At 33.7% G+C, this 23107-nt stretch overlaps 3 protein-coding genes and 1 non-coding gene across 6 annotated transcripts; 2 read left to right on the top strand and 2 right to left on the bottom strand.

The window, feature by feature from the left end:
* The first annotated feature begins 4944 nt into the window (after window positions 1-4944).
* LOC108225873 (protein trichome birefringence-like 10) lies at window positions 4945-7507 on the top strand. Its single transcript, XM_017400830.2, has 4 exons — window positions 4945-5513; window positions 6265-6654; window positions 6793-6951; window positions 7025-7507. The coding sequence occupies exons 1-4, from the start codon at window positions 5068-5070 to the stop codon at window positions 7383-7385; spliced, it is 1356 nt and encodes a 451-aa protein (XP_017256319.1). The 5' UTR covers window positions 4945-5067; the 3' UTR covers window positions 7386-7507.
* Window positions 7508-8158: 651 nt separating this feature from the next.
* Window positions 8159-10127, top strand: LOC108226579 (uncharacterized). Its single transcript, XR_010285608.1, has 2 exons — window positions 8159-9407; window positions 9582-10127. It is a non-coding gene; the product is annotated as an uncharacterized LOC108226579 (transcript).
* Window positions 10128-11062: 935 nt separating this feature from the next.
* Window positions 11063-16765, bottom strand: LOC108225660 (probable receptor-like protein kinase At1g49730). 3 transcript variants are annotated; one of them, XM_017400593.2, is made up of 7 exons: window positions 16617-16760; window positions 14707-15904; window positions 14305-14609; window positions 13695-13827; window positions 12294-12454; window positions 12074-12188; window positions 11063-11635 (listed from the first exon to the last, which is right to left on the bottom strand). In XM_017400593.2, exons 2-7 carry the CDS (start codon window positions 15806-15808, stop codon window positions 11325-11327), a joined length of 2127 nt encoding a protein of 708 aa, XP_017256082.1. In that variant the 5' UTR covers window positions 15809-15904; window positions 16617-16760; the 3' UTR covers window positions 11063-11324. The 3 variants fall into 3 exon arrangements, with proteins under 3 accessions (XP_017256082.1, XP_063937402.1, XP_017256076.1); XM_064081332.1 differs by having other exon boundaries at window positions 16708-16731; XM_017400587.2 differs by having other exon boundaries at window positions 14707-16765.
* Window positions 16766-18416: 1651 nt separating this feature from the next.
* LOC108221561 (uncharacterized) lies at window positions 18417-22546 on the bottom strand. Its single transcript, XM_064081328.1, is given in 6 exon segments — window positions 18417-19151; window positions 19280-19403; window positions 19494-19636; window positions 20027-20156; window positions 20159-20532; window positions 21031-22546. Coding segments are annotated over 6 exon segments (2136 nt in total). The 5' UTR covers window positions 22082-22546; the 3' UTR covers window positions 18417-18837.
* Between the last annotated feature and the right edge of the window lie 561 nt (window positions 22547-23107).

Here is a 23107-nt window from a genome sequence, read left to right as displayed (position 1 = left end):
TGTGTAGAAGTATGAGTATTTCATTCATTCAACTAATATTATGCTATATATTTTTTTATGCTGATGGTTATGCTAGTCAAATTTGGATTTTCCGCACCAAACAGGTTGTGGTGTTGTGTATATTTATAGTAGTTTACAAACATATCATCTCCAACAGAATTGGTTAATAAACCAGGATAAGATAACTATAAGAGCATCTCCAACCATCTAAAGCCTTTGGCTAAAAGGTGAGTTGGCTTACTTAAAATAAAAAAATTTAGCCAACAGCTCCAAAAACTCAACTCCAACCATGCTCACCTGTTGTCTATAAATTTAGCCAACCTCCTATGGATGGCTAAATTTGTCGAACATCTGCAGGTCTGTAAGAAAATCTGTAGGAAGATTGTACATTATTTATTACCATATTGAACTGATATATTCTATTTTAACAATTTAAAATATTAATAACATACTATTTTTAAATTATAGCCAACTAATATAGCCAGTACCATTGAAGCAAAATGTATTACAGGTTCAGCAAATTTTACATAATATCTTACAGGTCCAATTTAGCCAACGATTATAGCCAACGCGGTTGGAGATGCTCTAACAAACTAAGGCTTTCTTATCACCGTAGAATTAGGACTTGTGCTAATAATGGTAACTGCTTGATCATTTGTGTAATAAGCAAGTGGGGAATTAAACTCTGAAGAACCACTGTGATACGTTTCTATTTTAAACTCCGAAGAACCACTGTGATACGTTTCAATTTCAGAAACTCTTTTTTTAATTTTTTTTTTTGGTGTCATATAATGATAATTTTGCCCGTGTATGTTTAGCTAATTCAATGAATTGAATTAGCTGTTTTGATTAACTGATTGAGCTGAAGTAGCTGCTAGCAGTTAACGGACTGAATTAGCTGTTTTGACTCATTGAGTTGAAGTAGGTTTTAGCCATTAACAAATTGAACTAGCTGTTTTGACTAATTGAATTGAGGCGAAGGAGTTGGTAGCGGATTGGATTAGCGATTTCGTATGATATTATTTAATAAATAAATGCTTGATTAGTTTTCAGTATTTTAATTAATTAGACATATTTTAATTGGAAAAGTTATTATAAGTGTTTTTTTAGAAAATATCAGTTTTTTTAAAATTAGTTTTTTTCAGTATTCAAATCAGTTGCATGACCAAACTTCTGACATTATACAAATTTTCTTTGTCCAACCCTCTGAATTCCAAAAACGACCATAGATATTTTTCAAAATTTTAAAGAGAGTAGTTGCTACCAGATGCTCGTTGACAATTGATAATGACGTAAGAATGATAAAACTATAGTCTATACGTTTCTTTTATATGAAATATGACTTAAGATCTCAATTATTCTAAACCGCATGTAAACATAGGGGCCGTTTGGACAAGTTTAAAAGAAGTGACTTCTTGCTTAAACTAAAGAAGTGGAGCAGGAGTGAGAAGTAAATAAGTAAATAAAATGTTTGGAAAAGAAGCAGAACCTGTGAGAGAGAAGTTAGGATTCCCAGCTTTTAAAAGTGTTTCTGCTTCTTTACACAAACAGGTCAAGAAAAGCAGAAACCAGAGAGAAGTTAGGATTCCCAACTTTTAAAAGTGTTTCTGCTTCTTTACACAAACGGGTCAAGAAAAGCAGAAACCCAGAAGCAGAAGCTGGTAAACAAACAGGGCCATAAAATACAACACTTTTTAAGTATAGAAAATTGTGAAGGTTTTTCTTTTTCAAAAATACATGTAATGGATAATTACTTCTCAAAATTTTCAGACTTATTTTCTTAGAAATACATGATTTGTAACTTTCACAATTCAAATATACTCTAATTTTATATTTTTGAAATTGATTTTAGAGTTAATTGGGATTACAACTATAAAGACAAAAGATCAATTGCAAATTCACTTTCTTAAAAATCAAAATAGTTATATTTTGGATTGCATGAGGTACATATCATAAATTATTTTTTTTGCTTTCTACAATGTAATGTTCAAAAAATTAAAATATATTTTCTTCACTGATGCTTCATTGATTTTAATTGGATGATTTACGATAATATATGGAGTCTCACTATTATTTATATAAGTGGAACAAGTCAAAAATTATTTAGTTTCTGAGGAAAAAAATTGTTTTTGTAAATTTCTAACATTTTTAATGTTTTCCACACAAAGTATTGAATATGTTTATTGGATCAATGAATTCACACATAGTCGACTCTTGAGCTATCAATTTATTTTGACTCAGTTGTGAGCGCAGGCTAGCGCACGTCACTGTTGTTAACATCTGACCACCATAATAATTTAGCAAATTCTATATAAATTATTTAACAGGCTGGAATTCAAACAATGATGTCGATGTAGTGGGATTCTCATTCTCTTCGTTGTCTTGTGCAGGCAACGAGTATCGAACACGGCTTCCATAGCTAACTTAAACACGTAGTATTAGTTTATGATATCATGATTACAGTCTATTAATTCTAGCAATATTTTATTCTTATTTTTGATTACTGTGGGTTGAGAACTGTTACGCGTCACAATATAAAAAATATAGAATCATATCTATTGACTAGTTGAGAAGCCGCGCGTTGGCGGCCTATAAAAATTATATTAATGATTTAATATTGATATTTGTAGAATAAAATAATTGTGTGGCTATCTATAAAAAGTATATTAATGTTTCAAAATCAATATTTGTAGGATAAAATAAATTTTATATTATAAAAATCTTGATGTAATACCAATACTAATATATAAAATTGCAAAATTGGACTATAATTCATGCTGAAAAATTAAAAATAAATTTATACACATAATTAACAATTTAAAACATGACGAATCTTAATTTTATTTGTGTTTTTTTTGAAAAGTAATCATGTTCTTACATTGTCACCTTACTCCAATTTTTTTGGATTGATTGTGCACAAAAACATCTAACTTAAATCTGTGAGATAATAGCGGTCTGCTTGTAGCACCTCATATATTTTAATACTGTATAAACAACCTTCACTTAAAATTGTTTGAACGGAGTAAACAAATAATGCATGAATAATTTTTTTCCTGTTTACAAAGTAAATCATATAAAAATTAACAACAACAAACATGTCCGAACAATAAAATAAATATTATAAAATAATAACCAACAAACATACATCACTAACAGTTTTTGCTTACAACAACTTTTATTTTTTTTAATACTGTATAAACAGCCTTCACTTATCGTTGCAGAAGAATGGCACCACCGAGTTAGAAATCGAGCAAGAGAACTATCACCATAGAGAGTCTTTGTTTTTTTAATATTGTATAAACAGCATTCACTTATCGTTGCAGAAGAACGGCACCACCAAGAGGTAGGTTTGTGGTATTGAGAGAAAGGAGGTTGTGTTTAGATGATTAAAAACCCTACAATCTACAGCGGTATTTATAGGTGCAGAGAGACTTGTGTGCTACTCTTTCCCATAATTAAATAATCTGAAACAAAATCAGATTAAAACTTTTAAGCTACTATATTCCATAAATAATCTGAAACAAAATCTGATTCTGAAACTTGCTTCTAATATACCAAAAACTAAAAAAGGTAGTTCTATTTTTAATATTTTTCATCTGAAAATTCCAGAAAATTAGAAAATTAAAAAAATAGAATGGAGCGATGTGAGAGGCGCCACATACACGCCCTCTTTATACAAGTATATTGATGATTTGTGCAAGTTATCTTTTTATTATCATTAGACTACGTAATAATATGATTAGTTTTTGAGAGTTTACTTGATACATATAATAATTCAAGCATATGAGACTATGAGAGGATTCTTTTATTGGATTAGACTCATTCGTAATTCTTTTTATACAAATTATTATCCGATTTTGTTAAGTACAAGTATCTAATTAGTAAGTGTGATTGCTGATGGGATTTGTTTCGAAACACGATAATAACTATTTTTATAATTTGATTATCATATTTGAGAAAATATGTTAATAATATTTTTCAGTTGAATAATGATTTTAAAATTGTTTAGTTGCTTCCTATACTACGGCGAAAGGAATTTATTTATTTTTATTTTTTAAAATTTTCACCGTTATATAGTAATAAAAATTATTTGGTAGTATTAAAAAATTATTTGGTGGATTGGATTAACATCTCTAAGTAAAATTGTTTTTCTAAAATAAGATTTATTTTCATGAAAAATACATATTTAAGTATTTTTAAGATATGAATATTTACATAATATATAAAATTATATATATGGGGTGTATATATTAAAGAATTTTTCTAAATCTATAATTTCTAGGATATTTAATTTGAATTTTAAATAATATTATAAAAAATTAAGATCTAAAAAATCTTTTAAAATCTTAAAATATCTAACTAATAGTTAAGAATTTAAATTAACTTCAAATCTTGTCATTTAATTAGGATTACATACGTTATCTCATATATTACTCTTTTAAGAATCGGTTCAGTTCAACATCTCAGATAAGTAGAAAGAACATTTGTGTTCTAACACAAATTTGTTTAAGCTAAATGTGTCCTAATACAAATTGCTTAAAGTTAGACAATATTACACTGTGGTAAATAATTACTCATCTCTCTTCTTTTGTTAATCAGAGCTTGCTCTCTTTTCACAGACTTAAACCTTCTTTCATGAATACCACCCATCTCTTGTATCTCACGTAGAACCCATTAAAAAGGTCCAAAAATGCAGTAAAGTTTACTCACTCATCAAGTAAAGAACATAAACCAAGCCCCCATCTCTCATTTATGTGACTTTGCTTCCACCTCACACCTGTTTAATCATTCTTGTTGGAATTATTCAACCATATTCTTCATATCTTCGGGATATATATTTTATTTAATTTTTTCCGTGTTTATTTTTTTAAATACTAAGACCGTTTCATTTCGCTTCTGATTTGTTTGGAATTATTGTACATATCTTAGTACTACTTAATTGCATGTTGCTGTCATGGATAAGCATAACATGTACATTTAACATATGTACAAATATAGCTAGCTGCATTAGTTGCTTGGTTGCATTTACATGTACATTTTTTGTGGATGAGCTATAGCTAGACAAGAATGTCTGAGAATCAATCTCAAGTAGAGTTACATAAACTGTCATATGCAGAGACTATAAAGAAAATAAAGGGTCTTCAACTATTTGAACCATCTTTCAGGATTCTTGGTTTTGTGTTTCTTACAATTTTGGTTACATGCAGCTTTCTCTACTTTGATTATGGAGATTTAGGGAGAGGTTTTCGGGTTTCGGTTCAGTCTGGGACGTTTCTGGGCTTAAACTTTAATGGTTCGAGCAGAGGAGTTGAAGAGAAGGTTGAGTTTCTAAGTGAAAATGGTGGTTCTTGTGATGTTTTCGAAGGTGATTGGGTATGGGATGAAAGCTATCCATTGTATGAGTCTAGAGATTGTAGTTTTTTGGATGGAGGGTTTAGGTGTTCTGAAAATGGAAGGCCTGATTTGTCGTACACAAAATGGCGGTGGCAACCTAAAGCTTGTAACTTGCCCAGGTAAATTTACTTGCAGATTAGTATTTTTCTTGCTGCTAACTTTTTTGCCATGTTTTGATCAATCTTGGTGCAATTACTCTAGTTAGTTGAAGTGATTTGCTGTTTGGGATTGATATCTTAAGCTATCAGGTTTCCCAAGAACGGTTTTTGTAGAGTCTGATAATTTAAAATGATAACAGAAATATGTGGATTCAGTGTTCTTGAGTTTCATCTTTGATATCTTCGATATGTTTTTCAAAATATTCTGCCAGTAAAATTGCTTCTTCAGGTTGATTGTAGTGGCTCGTGAAATTCGTCTGGACTATGCATTGTTTCATCTGCTTATGTATTGATTGCTACCACATGTTAGAAACAGAATAATCACAAGTTTTCCTCTGTCATTCCTGGTGGCCTTTGTTTTCTCTTTTTGGTTCTATTTGCAATTGTTAGATTTCTTGTTCTTTTAAGTGTTTTTACCTGAAAAAATCATGTATCATGCCAAACAACAAAGAAAAAACTTGCTGCAAATAACTGCAATTGAGTTTACTGTTGTTTATTAACATATTTTCACGAGTCTAGAATTTTTTCAGATATAAATACTTTACCATAGGAATTCCTCAAATTTCTTTCTTCTATTACAGATAAATATATGCAGAATATTATCTTGGATTAGTTGATGATACCCTAGTTATCTTGAATTTTCTTATATAATTGGTTATTATGAATATATAATGTATTAATTTGGTGCATATCTCAAATGATTGTAAACTAGGTTTGATGCAAAATTAATGTTGGAGAAACTGCGGAACAAAAGGCTGGCTTTTGTTGGAGACTCGATTGGAAGAAATCAGTGGGAATCCCTTCTTTGCATGCTATCTTCTGCAGTTTCCAACAAGAGTAATGTATACGAAGTGAATGGCAACCCCATTACAAAACATAAAGGGTTTCTGATCTTCAAATTTGTCGATTATAACTGCACTGTGGAGTACTATCGCGCTCCATTTCTTGTATCACAGGGCAGACCTGCTGCCAACTCTCCTTCAGGTGTAAGAATGACCCTTAAGTTAGACATAGTTGATTGGAGTTGTTTACAATGGAGAAATGCAGATATTCTGATACTAAACACGGGACACTGGTGGAATTATGAGAAGACTATTAGAGCGTAAGTTGCAGATTTTGCATAATTTTTAATCTATTTGTTATGAATTCAATTGATTCAGAATTTGCTGTCCTGTAGTTTTATTTCATGTTATCTCTTGCTCTCATTAAATGTATCGCCTTTTATTGTTTATCATCTCAGAGGTTCCTACTTCCAAGAAGGATCAGAGGTGAAAATGGATATGCAAGTTGACACTGCTTATCACAAAGCCTTAATCACTGTTGTGGACTATATACATCATGAAGTTAATACAACCAAGACTCAGGTCTTTTTTCGCACATCTGCCCCTGTGCATTACAGGTTTGTTCAATCTTCCTTTGTAGACACTTAGTATTTAATGAACTTTAACAAACATATTATGGTAAAAATACAGAGGTGGGAATTGGAAAACTGGCGGAGGCTGTCACATGGAGACATTACCGGAACTAGATGCTGCACTGAATCCATCAGACATAAATAGCAGCTACAGCGCGCTTGTTGATGCATTATCAGCTCATTCAAACACATCAAATGAAAATACTATAGAGGTATTATATATAACTAGCATGACATCAAGAAGAAAAGATGGGCATTCATCTATATATCAGAGTAATCCTCCGTCTGCTCTCAATAGGCAGGACTGCAGCCATTGGTGTCTTCCAGGGGTTCCAGATACTTGGAATGAGCTGCTTTATACGCTCTTTATGAAGCGCCAAGCAGCTCATTCTGCAAATTCATCTACATTGTATAAGTGAAATATGAACATATAATTTATCTGTAAAATGTAAATAACAAGTCTTTGGGTAGGTTTTAGAGGCTTATTCTTGGCCGCACACAAAAGATAGAAAAAAAAGAAAGAGACAATTTTCTTTTATTATACCTTTCGACCCTTATTGATTTTTTTGCGTATATACATTGAACTATAACAATAAGAATTTCTCATTGTATTTGTGATCACACACACATTTTAAGCAATCACATGTGTTATGCTTATGGTCATAATTTGTTTGTGTTATTACCATTTTGATAATGGAACACGTTGAAAGAGAAAATGAAAATATGAGAATAGACCACAAATATGATAACCATACTTGCAAAATACAAAGAATCCGGGTCGATATAAATCTAATGTAATAAATTCTTAATTTAAATTATCTTTATAATTTATAAGTCAATTAAAAATATAATAACATATGAATTTTAAGTTGTGGTGTCAGTATCATCTATCCTGTTAATTAGAATCGGTTTTTTGGTGACGGGGTTCCAATTAGAATAACCAATTCTTAGCGATTGAATGCGTTTTTAGTGTGTGACAAATTCTATGTTTGGTTTGCTCTTAAAAAACAGCTCTTAAAAAACACACTACACAAGTTATTAGATTACTACACTACACAAATTGTTAGATCACTAGATTTAGGCAAGCAGCGGCTGAAGTAAGTTTGTTTGTTTTTTTACAAAACAACGGCTGAAGTATCGTTTTGTAATTTTTGGCAATAAAAATCTGAAATGAAATATATGCATCAAGTCGCCACTCCTGGCCACTAGTACGTAAATTTGTGTCTGCAATTGCATTTATGCTGAAGGGAGGAGTGTCGACCAGCTACCACATTTCACTAGGTCAGTGTGATGCAGAAATACGACATTCCTGAAGAGGCAACATACTGTGAAAATAGGCCAAGGCCCATCTGCTTACTTTTAAACACAACACAGCCTAATCGAAATATTGACATCGTATAATTAGCGCGGCTAAATTAGATATTTAAGAAGGGAAGTTGATGGGCGATGATATCAAGTAGGCTGTAGCATCGCACATTTGTTTGTTAGAGTCGCTCCACATTGATCGTGAGAGGGTTAGATAGCTAAATTTTAAGTAGTCAGAATAACTCCAAGTCTCCAATAGTATGATACTTTCTAAGAGGTGCTTAAAAACAAAACCGTGCATGCTACCCTATGTCGGAAAACAGTTTGGCTGAAACGGAAAATTGGGTCGGGTATACATGTGTCATTATGTCTCGAAACATTTGTTCAGTTACAATTTAAGTGGTGGACTGGTGGTGGTTTTGTAAAGCTTGCTGGAAACATGAGCACCACATCTTCCCTTGTTAAATTCAGAAAGGAGAGTATTATTTTTAGTTATCCTCCAAGTTTAAATGGTCCTGCACGACAGCTCGGGTTAATAATATTCATGATCCATAAGCCAGGACCTGCAGTGAGCTTAAAACTTGTGAGTGTGGGCAAGTGTCACACAAGTCTTCTGTGGTGGAGAAAAAGGGAAGAATAGGCTCATAAGTCACAACCAATAATATGGTGAAGATATGAATCAATCTATCTTATTCTTGGATCAGATATCTGGGAGTAGGGGCTGTTTGTTTCCTCCTCATCTCTTTAAGTTTGGATAGAATCTTAACATCACAATTCATGATTCTCAATCTTTGTGGGGACTTTGTTAGACAGATTGGCAAACATGGCCTACCACCCCACATGTACTCCAACTCCCTCAGCCCATCCCTGCTTTCTTTAATAATGACTACTTCCTTATTTATACCCAATCTATCAATTCCAACCAAATAACAGATTAGTACTCAACCTCAGAGCCAAAAATAATACAGACACTTCTCTCTTTTTACTTGTCAAAGTTTGTCTCCATGGAAGTGTTGGATCATGATGATATCTTCTTTGCAGACCTGAACAAGCAGATTTCTCTGCTTATAATGGAGGACGACGACGATATTCATCTCCCTGTCTCAGGCTATCCACATCCCTCTGCTTCTTTTCAGGTTCACACTATTTTCTGTGTCTTTTATTTCTCTTACATTTTCACTTCATGCATGAGGTAAAAGGTTACTAATACGCAAGCATGATTCACATCGGGAGAACTGGTAACTTAACATGATATAAGTGTCTCGTTCAAGATTTCACCTGACAAAGTATTTGAATTTTATAATGCTCAGCCATTTTCTCGAGTTGTTCATCCAAGGCCAACGACACAACCACAAATGTTTCATGACCACATTCGCCAAAATGAACAGAGCAAAGGAACTGGCGTTTTCATCCCTCTTTCCACTCAACCAAGAAGAAAGAACAAGCAAGGAAGGTTTACTAGTGCAGCATCAAACGGCAAGTTTCAGAAGCATTCTGATGATAACTCAAGAAGGCTTCCACAAGGCTTGGCTTCCAACAATTACTATTCCTTTAACCACAAAAGAAGTTGAATAAATTTTGTATATTCAAGGCCTCAAGTACTATGTGTAAAATATGTTCAAGCAGTGTGTAGCCAAATAATTCTCTACATTAAAGGATAAATGTAAGAGATTACATGGCGATCAAGTAGATCAATGCCAGCCGAATATAGAATTAGTAGTTTTTGGTGGGAAGTTTTTATAAAAAGTTTGGAGCTAGCTTCATTCTTGTGATAGCATTGTATGATTGATTTATGGTATTAAGTTTGTTTAATTATGTAATTTTGATGTTAATACATTGATACATTATTTCCTTAATTCAGTAAATTAATTAGTGGACACCTGTTTCTTTCAAGCTTCCTTCTGTTCTTTTCCGCAAAATTTTCAAGTTTTTGACATGGACTATCTATCTTAATCTATCTGCAATTGTCCAAAGTAGTATCTCTGTCCAATTGACCACTGCCTTTGTTACTTTATTGATGTAAATCATATTTCGAATTTTTGCAGACATCAGAATGTCTGAACCCTCAACATCCCGTAAAGAGAGCGTGGGAGATATCATTGAACCAAGAGTCCGTTAAGGTCTGAACCCTTAACATCCCATAAACGGAGAGAGATATCATTAAACCAAGAGTCTATTAAGGTTTGAACCCTCAATATCCCGTAAAGGGAGCGAGAGAGATATCATCGAACCAAGATTTCGTTGGTACCTAATGTATTGAAACTGAACAATTATTTATCTACAAAGTTTTCGGGTTTCTATGAAATCCGAAAACATGCGACTTAAATTAATGAAAATTTATGAACTCACTAAAGAAAATTGTCAGTGCTGTCATAGTACTTGTGTCTGAAAACTTTAAGATGTTTCTTCTAGGTGAAGATGAAAGTGTCTATTGGCTGGGCCAGCAGTTTGGTATGTATAATCTCCACTTGGAGGGGCAACAAAATTGAAATTTCTTCCAGGAATAAATAGAAAAGCTCCCATCCCATGTGAAGGGAATTGCAAGTTGTAAGCCAACCTAAAAGTTGTACAGTAATATGAACTGGGCACCATTATGTCATCACCAACAAGTATGATTACAAGATTTAACTTTACTAATGCAACCGTTAGTTAATCACTTTCCAACTAATCGCCTCTGTTGGGCTTTACAGTGATTAAGATAAGAATACATTGATTACTTGATTAACGGTGAACATATTAATGAATGTGATTAGTACTTTGTCACTCGGACAGACAGCTGTTCACGTGTACGATATTCAAACACCGACTGATCAATAATTTATAAATGATGCAGAGGAAAAGCTTTGTGGCTCCCCCTCACCTAGGATCAAACTAAAGAACCAACTCTTGTACAGAAACGCTGATTCAACATTTGAACCAACTCAGAAATATATAAACCCCTCGAAACAGTCTATTTATATATGGATAAGGATAGATAAACTTCTGACGGAGTCTCGTGGACTGGATACGATCCTCCGTTTGCCTAATGAGTGGTAGAACAATCTATTAAAGACTTACACTTGTATTTGGACATTCTTAAAATATTTCTCACAAGAATTGGAGATAATTTCTAGGTTTTCCACTACTTGTAACATTGAGGGTCGTTCGTTGGGATCGTTGTCTATACATCCAGTAATAAGTGAAGTCAAGGTACGAAGCAGTGGTCCCGGAAAACTATCTTCCAACCAAGGATCCAAATAAGTAGTATCAAGAAAATTTGCATGATCTAGCAAGAGCTCCTCTTTGCTATTTGCCTGTATACCTGTCATTAGTTCTAGCAAAACCATGCCAAAAGCATATACGTCTGTCTTTAAGCTGAGATCACCTGAGAATTGATTGACATGTTGAAGTCATCATTGATAATAGAAAATATATTATTGTATTACCATTATAAGACGACACTTCTATTAAACTATAGAAGCTGGTTTAGAGAAAGTTTGTCCTGAACTGTCAAGGCAAACTGATTTTCCTGTCATCCGATCAGATACTAAAAACCTGGGGTCTATAGGTTCATGAGCCTTTCCTGCATAATTTCGAGCCATCAGTTGAACAAATGGGATCTGTAGGTTCACTGAACCTTCCCTGACTACCAGGCGAGAGGAGATTGAGATCAAGTACATGACAAATGTTTAAAAAGACATGTTTGACAGTTCGTGCAGTTCACATTATGTACTAGCCCTAGGTGCACTTTGTGTACCTCTCGTATCAGTAGACACCAATGGCACTTGCAAACTTAAAATATTCGATGTTCAAAATTACTTACAAGGCTTTGATGATTCGGAAGCTGCATCATGAAGAGCACCATCATAGCGTTCTGTATTGCTATCCGATGGGGCTAATCTTGTCAATCCTTGGGGTGAGAGTTTTGCAATAAATTTCTGTAAAAATACATTATGGTAAGATACGTGAAATTAGATGACTAATACAGAATAACCGTGGATGTGAGAGGAGCACAATAATCAGCCGAAAACAATGCTAAGTACCCCGTCAAGTAATATACGAGATGTCTTGAAATCGCCATATATGACACTCTGTTCTGATGTGTGGAGGAAAGCTAAGCATCTAGCTGCTCCCATGATAATTTTTAGCCGAGCCTGCAAGGGAAGTGCTATTCTCGCAGTTTTCATTGTCTGACTTGCCGATTCTGCACTTCCACAACTACATTATCAAGGCAATAACACAATTCCCACAGTAACACAGACAACATCTTATTGTGTTTTACACAAGGAGAAAACACAAAAACAACACAATGACGTACAAGAGCATCTTCAAGTGCATTAGTTAAAATAATATAATATAATTATTATTTAAATTAACTATTAATAATTAGTTAAAATAATATAAAACAATCATTATCTAAAAATAGTTATTAATAGTATAGTATAGGTACTCCTTAGACATGCAAATAAGAAGCAATATAGTGTCCAAATATAATGGTTGTCTACATTTTTAGTATCATTTTATTAATAGTAGTATTGTTAGATGTCCCATATTTTCTTTAAGCAAGGAATTCAATGATAAAATATTAAATCTTGATTACTGATGTTAATAAGTAATTATTATATTTTCAATTAGAGATTGAACTTTTACGATATTTCTTTTATATTATAAATGAATAGTAAAAAATAATATATATTTTTATCATCTATATGGAAATGATTTTTTAAATATTAATATGTGTTAATGATGGTAATTGTATTTTTTTGTTTATCCATTCCAATGGAATTAGTTATATGTCCAAAATAATATTTTATTATTATCTTTAAATTTAAATATACGAGGAGAGATGAAATTTTGAAGGAGATACGAGATAAATGTATTTAAATGATAGGTTTATAATCAACAGATATAAAAGACCATCTAGCTAAAATTATAGCTTATCGGAGTTTATCCTTGGGAGTTAGGGGCGGAGCCACCGTAAAGCCAGCCTAAGTGATGACTCGCATGAGTTTTTCCTTTCAATTATTTTTTCATAGTTAAAATTTAGAGGTTTAATCATGTGAAAGGGTGCAGAGAAACCTTGAATACAGATACAGTACATAAACAAACACCTCCACAAAATAAGACTGTACAAATAATTATTTTTTTTAATAACCTTTTCCTAGTTTTATTCAATTGGATAAGAATTAGAACAATATAATGTATTATTAAAAATTGGGTGAAAGCAGAAATATCTCCTACATTCTACATTACATTTAAAATAAAAAAAAAAAGGAATTCATACATGAAATTATTTTAATTTATATAGTTGAGAACTTGCCCGATTCATCCAAGTTCTAATCGAGTTCAGCCAAAAATGATCAATTTTATTCTGGTGATTTAAAAGGCAGAGATGCATTTGATATGATATTGATACTACGACAAATTAAGGAAGTGTTGCTTACTGAATATATGAGTATCCAAGCCACTATTTTGCATGTACTCGTAAACAAGGAGATGTTCTTGGGCTTCACAGCAATATCCCACAAGCTTAACAAAATTAGGATGACTATACTCTCTCGAGAGGTCCAACTCCATCTGCACCAAAAGATAAACATCAGTACTAACAAAGTTATATGGCATAGTCCAAGAGATGCTACGGATATGACACATATCTATGATGAACATTACTTAAGTTTCTTTCGAGTGTGATATGAAAATATTTATCATGACATAGAAAGTGGACAATATTGCAGACAGTGAGTAGGCAAATATCTGAAGGATCTATGATAAGCAAAGAACAAATTCACAAGTTGGTCAATTTTCAGGAAATACCGTGTATTATGGACGCACAAAAGAAATAAATTAATTGTAGTAGCCTAGTAAGACTTGTGGAGCTCTGGGTAGGCAATTCTGATAAAAAAATCACAAAACTATCATTTGTCTGGTTAGGATTACAATTGAGGAACCCTAATCATTTTAACCAAGGCATTATTTCTTGATTGTGGCAAACAGTAATGGTCTATCTCTATGAATATAGAAGATTAGGTATTTATAACATGGAAGTGGAATTACCTGCCACTTTTTATGTCCTGGTTCGCGCTCCGGGATGAATCTTTTAACAGCTACGGGGAGTCCAATATCAGGAGTAGAGGGGTCATAAGACTTCTCATGGACCCAACCTTTGAAAACATCTATAGACCCTCCTTTGCCTAACACTTCTTCAAAGTTGCTAGTTGCTTTTATCAGATCAATTAATTTGAAGATTTTCAAGTTTGTTGTCGCTGACATTGTTGCCAAATCAGTTGATTTGATCTTCTTCAAATTTGCAGGCACTGACAGGATACTGTTACTGTTCGATGTCTTCACATGTCTTCTGACTAAAGGAAAGAAAAAAGATTATATCACATTACTGGAGATCCAGCATAAAAAACAAAATACATTCATATAGATTTATGAAACTATATCTAGGTTTACCTGATAAAGCCTGAGCTTTAAGTGATACAAAAACACCAATTCTTTTTATATATGTAATTCTACCAGAGGACTGCTTTTTGGGATGCACCCTGTTCAAAACACCAACCACCCCCTCTTCAGAATTTTCATTCTCTACTTCAGGTTTAGAAAATTCTATGTCTTCCTGGAAGTAATCACTGGTTATTACCTCAGCTAAATGATATTCTGTGCTCTTTTCTTGCAACGCCAAAGCAGACTCAAGATAGACCACAACCTCCGCTATAGTGGGGCGGCGTTTTGGTCCAATATGCAAGCACTGGATTGCAACTTTCACGAAAACCTCTAGGGAATCAGGAAAAACCTCCCCTTTTATTCCGGCATCAATAATCTGGGTCATGAGTCCCTCTCTGAAGCAATGTTCTGCCCATCCAGCTAAACCTATTTGCTCTTTATCCAGACTCCTATCCACTGCTGGTCTTCCACACAAGACCTCAAGTAACACTATACCAAAGGAATACACATCGGATTTCCTTGTCAATCTATGAGTTAGGAAATAATGTGGATCCAAATAACCAGGAGTACCTTTGACACGAGTGCTTACATATGTAGTTGCCTGATTTGCTGGACTTAATTTAGATAATCCAAAGTCTGAAATCTTTGCTGCTAAATTCTCGTCCAGGAGAATGTTAGTAGTCTTTACATCACGATGTATAACTCTTTGCTGAATGCCTGTCCCAGTGTGAAGGTACTCTAGTCCACGTGCTGCTCCAATGCAAATCTTGAGCCGTTGAACCCATGACAAAGTTGGCAGAGATTTATAGCCTTGTCTAACCCTTTTATGCAGATGATCAGCTAGTGACCCCCCTCGCATATATTCATAAACCAGAATCATCTCCTTACCATCGTCACAGTAACCAATCAAAGAAACTAGATGGCTGTGTCGAATTTTTGAAAGCATATCAATCTCTGTCTTGAATTCTGTTGATCCTTGACTGGACATAGATTGTAACCGTTTTATAGCAACTACAGTCGGTCCAGGTTCAAAAGTACCCTTGTAAACCTTCCCAAACCCGCCTTTTCCGATAATCAATTCATCCAGGAAATTGGATGTCGCTCGCTGCATTTGATGAAGTGAGAAGCGACAACACAACCCTTGAGTAGACAATAATAAGAGCCGGTTGTTTTGCTCCACAAGTTCAGCCTCTTGGCGTTGTCGGAACTTATAAACAACGATATTCAAGATTATGATAAGAATAATCAGTTCATTTACTATGACATCTGTAAATCCAAACTGAAATGTCCAATTTTGCATCATTGCACTAAGAGTGCAGCCAAAATATCTATGTTCTAGAAGACCTTATGCTACAAAGTTGGATGGGACGCCATGACTTATGTGTAACTGTGTTGTGATTACCAGAAGGTTAACTACCTTTAGTAGTGTCTTAATTTGAACACGCAACACTAAGTTTGTTATAATAATTTTCAGAGAAAGGAATTAAAATAACAAGTCCTCTTTATGGCCGACTCATTTCTTTAAAAAAAATTTAAGCAACTTATTTTTTAGAATAATTTATGAAACTAAATTTTGCAGAAGTTTTAAAATGCTTGTTAAACCCCGTCTCTCAAGATAAACTACACGGGGACAGAGCTATCAAGAATCGGCCGGGGCTTGAACTAGTGACTACACCAAAAAACTACATGCACAAATTATTTCCAGAAAATAACACAAGTCTAGCTCCAAGTTTTCGACAAAAAATTAACAGCTCCAAAGACGATCTATCAGGCTTAATAGAGAGCAATTTTTGTCAAAAAAAAAAAAACTGCCAATGGAAAAAACCTATAAAACTAGCAGTCTGTGAATAAGACAAATGATGTATAACATTGCAGACTGAGTATAAAATAAATAACTGGAGTAGAGTTTAGAAGAGAACCGCTCTCAGTTGGCTGATCTTCACAACGAAAAGATCACAACAAGATAACTAAATTTGTTCATGAAAATAATGGGTGATACCCAATTCTTACAAAATTCATTCTTGAGTGCAGGCTTGACTGACTTGGTTGACTCAGGCGGGCTCAATAATGTGTAACGTCCTGTACAAAATTAAACTACTCCCTCCCCCACCAGATTCTTCCCCATTCATTCACGGTTGTAAAAATCGGAACTCGGTTCAACTCTGTTTGGTTCTGGAAAAATAAGTACTTGAAATTCGGGAGGGTACTCGGAACGAGTTATCGGATAACTAATCAGGTATTTTTTGAAATTAGTTTTCTCTCTCATATATAGTTATATACCTATTAATAATAAAACTATCTAATATTATTAATATTTTAATAACACGTTTAAAATAATGAAGTTCAAATAAAAGTTACTTGTTTGATAATTTTTGACATAATAATCATTCACAAGTTTTAATGATAAAATATATATACTTTCTAATTAATGTAAATACTTTGAAAAAAATACCAAAATATATATAAATTACGTTAAGTCTTTTTTGAAATAATATTCAAATAAAACAATAAAAAATATGAGAAGTCAAACTCGGATTTGACCTCTAGTACTCGGAGTCAAACCGAGTTTTGACTGAATTTTTGATAAATCGGTTTTGAACCCGATTACTCGGAACTCAGTTAAAAACGAGTACTCGGTCAACTCGGCGATTTTTAGAACACTTCCTTTATTATACTACCTCTCTTATATATTAAAAATCAATGGGTCCCGCCACTTCACCTACTTTTTTTTTCCAATATTTTATACATATTTCTTAACCTCCGTGCCCAAATTTTGGGTGGTGACGGAGGAAGTATTGACTTTAAATATATTAATAATATAGAAAAAATACGTAAAATATATAATTTATGATAAAATATTAAATTATATAATAATTATCCACTAAAAATACCTGACAAATATATATATAAATAACTAATTTTTATAATAAATAATAAATAAGTTTTTAAAAATACTAACATAATAATATATAATATCAATTTAATGATAATATTAGTTACAATTGATCAAATACATAAAAATATAAATTACAAATATTAATCATCATATAATTAATTGCATAAAATATAAATATTATGAGTTTAAAAATTAGAGACCTCTAAATAATTCAATGTTGCAAAAAAACAAACATCGGACGGAACAAGGATTAATCGAGTATTAATTGAATTGATCAAAAATTAATCAAATAATTAATAAAATAATCAGATATTTAATCAATTTCACGAATTTCAAAATAAAAATTAATTACTCCCTCCGTCCCATTTTAACTGCTTTTGACTTTTTTACACGTATTCTAAGGTGTTAAAAAAATCACATCTAAACATAATATTTTTTTATATAATTTATATCAAATAAAAGTTCAGAATCTAAACTTTTATTTGATATAAGTATTGAATTATTTTATTGAGTGTAGATATTGATTTTTTACACCTCAATGTACGTGTTAAAAAGTCAAATATCAGTTAAAATGGGACAGAGGGAGTATAATTAATCATCGAATTTTAGAACAGAGCGTTGAGACATTAGACTCGTTGAGCATGCTATTCTCCACGGCCTGGGTTGACTGACCAAGTCCATGTATTAAAGGAGAGCAAAGTCAAGTAGGGTAGACCTGGCAGCTTCTAGCTGTAACCCGCAGTTTCTGATCTTCCAATCCTGAGTTCATTTGGATAGAATAGAATGGGAGTGTCACAAGTACTACCTATTCTTTGTCTTTGAGAGTTGGATGGAGAAATTACGTTGCTGAAATAGAGGCAAGTGTGCGAGGAAATGAGTATATTAGACTATTTAGAGAATGAATCAATGGATTATTCATGTCGAGCTCGAGTCTCCCGCAAGTTTGAACTGATATCATATTAAATGATCAATTTTTCTAAGATTTTAGGAAAATATTTTTTATTGGGAATCATTATATTCTAACAAATTAAACCTGGTAATTTGGTGCAGATCAATAAACTTGCAAGATAAATATTCATAAATCTACGATTTTCAACTACATAATCACCGGTTTTGGCGCCAAAGTTAGTGACATTCATAAGCTACTGGCCTGCTCCTGTTTGATTTTGTTGTCACAAATCAAATAGGAGCAAGTATTGTGATGCATCTCGATCACCTGTAAGGCTTCACTGCTGACATTTTCTCTAGTTTTTCAAATCCTGAAGCTGTTCTAATGCTTTTACCACATAGTTCGCATCAGGTCTTAATTTAGGGTCACTTGAGACGCATTCAAGTGCGAGGGAAATAGCACTTGATGCTGCTTTGACAATATATTGGCCTTTGATGTGCGGATCCATGACATGCAAACTCTTCCGCTTGCTGGTAAGGTAAGGCTTAGCCCAATCAACAAGGTGATATTCATTTTCTGGACGCCTTTGGTCATATGCTCTTCGTCCTGTCAACATTTCAAGGAGAACAACTCCAAAGCCGTAGACATCACATTTCGTTGAAAGATGACCTTCGGTAGAACAGAATGTAATTAGCCACACAAAAAGTGTGATCAGCCTTCTCAAGCAGAATGTAATTACATTTGCATTATCTTGAACCACTTCTGACATTAATTATGTGGATTAAATGAATAATAACCTGTAGTACAATACTCTGGAGCCAGATAACCATATGTTCCCACAATAAGTGTGGATATGTGGGTGTCTTCATTTTCTCCATTGATTTTTGCCAACCCAAAATCAGAGAGCTTTGCATTGTATTCCTGTAAATTACAAGTAGAAAATTTATATTGTGAAAATATAATCCTAATGGGAACGCTAGATATATGTAACAATTAGATTGTTTTGCTTACGGAATCAATTAATATGTTAGATGCTTTGAAATCACGATGTATCACACTTGTTTCTGGACTGTGAAGATATGCAAGCCCCTTTGCTGCACCCAGAGCAATATTTATACGAAGATTCCAAGATAGCGGTTGCAAGTATGAATCCTCTGTTTCAATTTAAATTTAAATCAAGTGGCAACATTCAAAATCAGTTGAATTATTTTATACAACTACATTCCCAGTACTGGAGATGCACTTAAAAGACAAGCACTTGAGAACAACTTTGAAGTGGCCAGATAGATATAATCTGATTTCAGAATTAGCATCATCATGGATAATATGTCCATGATTTAATCTAATTTCGGAATTACAAAACCAAAAAATGTAACTCTATAATTAAGATTTGAACCCAAAAAAATTTGGTTTCATATTAATGATATCAATGAGAGTTTCATTTGCATCATAGAACGCTTTCGAATGTATCACAAACATGACAGTGCTTTAGTAGGGAACATTTGACTGGATTATATTAGAACTAATAAAAGTGAGAAACTTACTGCTCCATAGTTGCTTATCCAAGCTGCCCTGAGATATGAACTCATATACTAGAAGTCGATGTTCCTCTTCTGCGCAGTAACCTATCATTTTTATAATATTGGGATGACAAAGTTTTCCGAGAGAAACGAGTTAAAGGAAATATTTACCAACCACTCATGGTGACCTTGTGCTGCTTCTGGACTTAACCTCTTTACTGCAATAACCAGACCAGTACCCCATTTTGCAGCAGCAAATGTGTTTTGATCAATCCAACCCTTGTAAACATGACCAAAACCACCTTGACCTATAATACTCTCTGGATGGAACATCCTGGTAGCTAAATTAAGATCATTGAATTTGAAATTCTTTAATGCTGAAGACTGTAGAACTTCTTCCGGTATCCAAGGTTTTATTGGCACCGATGTGTATACTGGTATGAAGGTCTGAGTCTTGGCTGCCTGTGATTTAACAATATTAGCTGAGAGTAGACTGTTCCTCAGTCTTGATTTCTTTGCATCTCTATTGCCTGAAAGATTGGAGTAAAAGTTTAAAATAAAATCACAATCAAATGTTAATACCATTAGAATGACAAAAAGAACAAAACTATTACTGTATCAAGTTCTTGTCATAGAGAGAAGAATATAATCTAGAACTATTTCCTCATGGTAAAATTACTTCTATTCCCTGAAATCTCGATTTAAGATCAGTTATACATGGTGAAAGCCGCTGAAAGGGAAAAAGGGTTCCTTAAATCATTTTTCCCAAAAAATAGTGAGCTAACAGTAACTACTCGAAAATATCAATGCCACATGACCAAATTGATGCATATAGCATCTCCTTGTTTAATTATGAAGAGCCAGATCATTCAATTTCAGTGGTTGATGTCCTATAAAACTGATCAGCATTTAAAACTCATATGATTTCTCGGAGATGTCATGACAAGCTGATAGATATAAGCCAGTAATGTTGCTTTCTCCAAGTGAGATGTGTGTACGTGCTGATAAATAAGAGAGTTTAAGTTTACCTGAGAATGCCCGAGCTGTAACGGAAAAAAGAACACTGACCCTTTTTGTAAAAGTCATCCTCGCAGAATATTTCTTATTGTGATGCCAATCATCAGGTGTATTCACAATTAAATCTTCTGTGTGTTTATGCTCCTGCTTGTAGTAAGTATTTCTTACATTGAGTGTTAAAGAATCTACATCTTTTTCAGTAGTATAATCACTAGGTTGTATCTCAACTAGAGTATAGTATGTACTCTTTTCTTGCAATGCCAATGCTGACTCGAGAGCAACTAGAACCTCAGTCATAGTAGGACGGAGCTTGGGTTGAATATGTAAACACTTGATAGCCACGTCAACATATGTGTTCAAGGAATCAGAAGAAAGGTCCATTTTGATGCTGGGATCAATTATCTGTTCCAAGACTCCCTCTTTGAAGCAGTGTTGTCCCCATTCAGCTAGACTAATTTGCTCTCCCTCCAGAGTCGAATCCACTGCTGGTCTTCCACACAAGACCTCAAATAACACCACACCAAACGAATAGACATCAGATTTCCTAGTTAGTCTACGAGTTGCCATATAGTATGGATCCAGATAACCGCGTGTTCCTTTGACCCGAGTGCTTACATACGTACAAGTCTGATTTGCAGGACCTGTTTTAGACAATCCAAAGTCTGAAATTTTAGCTGCCAAATTCTCATCCAACAAAATGTTTGAAGTCTTGACATCTCTGTGTATGACTCTGTCATCTATGCCTGTACCCGTGTGAAGGTAGTCTAGTCCACGTGCTGCGCCAATGCAAATCTTGAGGCGCTGCACCCATGTCAAACAAGGCAATGAAGAATCACCATTCCTCATCTTCTTATACAGGCGATCAGCAAGGGTTCCAGAGGGCAGATAATCATAAACTAGAATCATCTCCTCACAGTCATCGCAATAACCAACGAGAGAGACCAAGTGACTGTGTTGAAACTGGGAAAGCATCTTAATTTCTGTGAGAAACTCCTTGCTTCCTTGCTTGGACATGGATTTTGCCCGCTTTACAGCAACCATCTTCTCTTTAAAATCAATCATTCCTTTATAAACAATTCCAAACCCGCCTTTTCCGATCACCCATTCTTCCTTGAAGTTGTTTGTTGCTGATTTTATATCATGAATTGAAAAACGACGACATAACTGTCTAACAGACAAGGGTAAGTGGGTTTTTTGCTTAGCTTCTTGGAGTTTCTGGAGCTCTAGAAAGCAGAGATACTTCACTCACCCGCCGCACCGCGCACTCGATTCTTGGGGATTCTTCGATACTCGGAGATTCTTGGGGATTCTTTTTATATGATTAATTCTGTGATTAGTTGAATAATCTATCACTTAACTACATTATAATGTGATGATTGTATTATTAAATAATTATATTGTATATTGTTAAGGATATTGAACTTATTTATTCAATTATTTGGTTTAAATATGAATATAACTCTTCAAATACATGTATAAAATATATTTTTAGTATATTAATATTTGCCGAATCCCCCCGCACCCGAATCCCCATAATTTTAGATTTGCCGAATTCCCGTATCCCCGTACCGCGCACCTCCGTACCCGCACCCGCACTCATGCTTCTTAGCTGGAGCTTATAAACCAAGATATTCAATAAAGTGATGAGGATCACCACTCCATTTGAGTTCTCTGTCATTGGACTAAATTATTAAGTAGACTATTGATGTAAGAGTTAGGATCAAGCTTACTTACGCAATGTACAAGAACTCAAATTCAACAACAATAATAACAAGATGAGAGAAATGCCTCGACTAGTTATGTTTCTGGAATCTCGCGGGTTGACTTGGGCTAAGCTTATATTCAAACTTAAAATTATTTTCAATTTTAAGTTAAAATAGACCTTTTTTTTCCCAAAAAGCAAGTGTTAACGAAATTGTTGGTATATGTGAAATCACATTTTATAAGAGTTCTAAAATATGTATCAAGTCGCCGTCCACCAAGTAAACAACCCAAGGTGACAGATCTTTAATAATAAAATAAAGTTTGGGAAAAGAGTATCTAATATGTAGTCTTTCATTTTCAAATATTTTAGAATTAATATATTAA

Source organism: Daucus carota, chromosome 1, assembly GCF_001625215.2.
Source record: "Daucus carota subsp. sativus chromosome 1, DH1 v3.0, whole genome shotgun sequence".
NCBI classification, from domain to species: Eukaryota; Viridiplantae; Streptophyta; class Magnoliopsida; order Apiales; family Apiaceae; genus Daucus; species Daucus carota.
The sequence above is the reverse complement of the archived record's forward strand: the minus strand, read 5'-3'. Positions and strand labels throughout refer to the sequence as shown.

Excerpts from the sequence above, each read along its gene's own strand:
- LOC108225873 (XM_017400830.2), top strand. The coding sequence starts at position 5,068 with ATGTCTGAGAATCAATCTCAAGTAGAGTTACATAAACTGTCATATGCA. Across the intron at positions 6,655-6,792 it reads TATGAGAAGACTATTAGAGC|AGGTTCCTACTTCCAAGAAG; the intron begins GTAAGTTGCAGA and ends TTATCATCTCAG. Across the intron at positions 6,952-7,024 it reads TCTGCCCCTGTGCATTACAG|AGGTGGGAATTGGAAAACTG; the intron begins GTTTGTTCAATC and ends GTAAAAATACAG.
- LOC108225660 (XM_017400587.2), bottom strand. The coding sequence starts at position 16,000 with ATGATGCAAAATTGGACATTTCAGTTTGGATTTACAGATGTCATAGTA. Across the intron at positions 12,455-13,694 it reads CTTGGATACTCATATATTCA|AATCGGCAAGTCAGACAATG; the intron begins GTAAGCAACACT and ends GTGGAAGTGCAG. Across the intron at positions 11,636-12,073 it reads TTCCGAATCATCAAAGCCTT|GTGATCTCAGCTTAAAGACA; the intron begins GTAAGTAATTTT and ends ATCAATTCTCAG.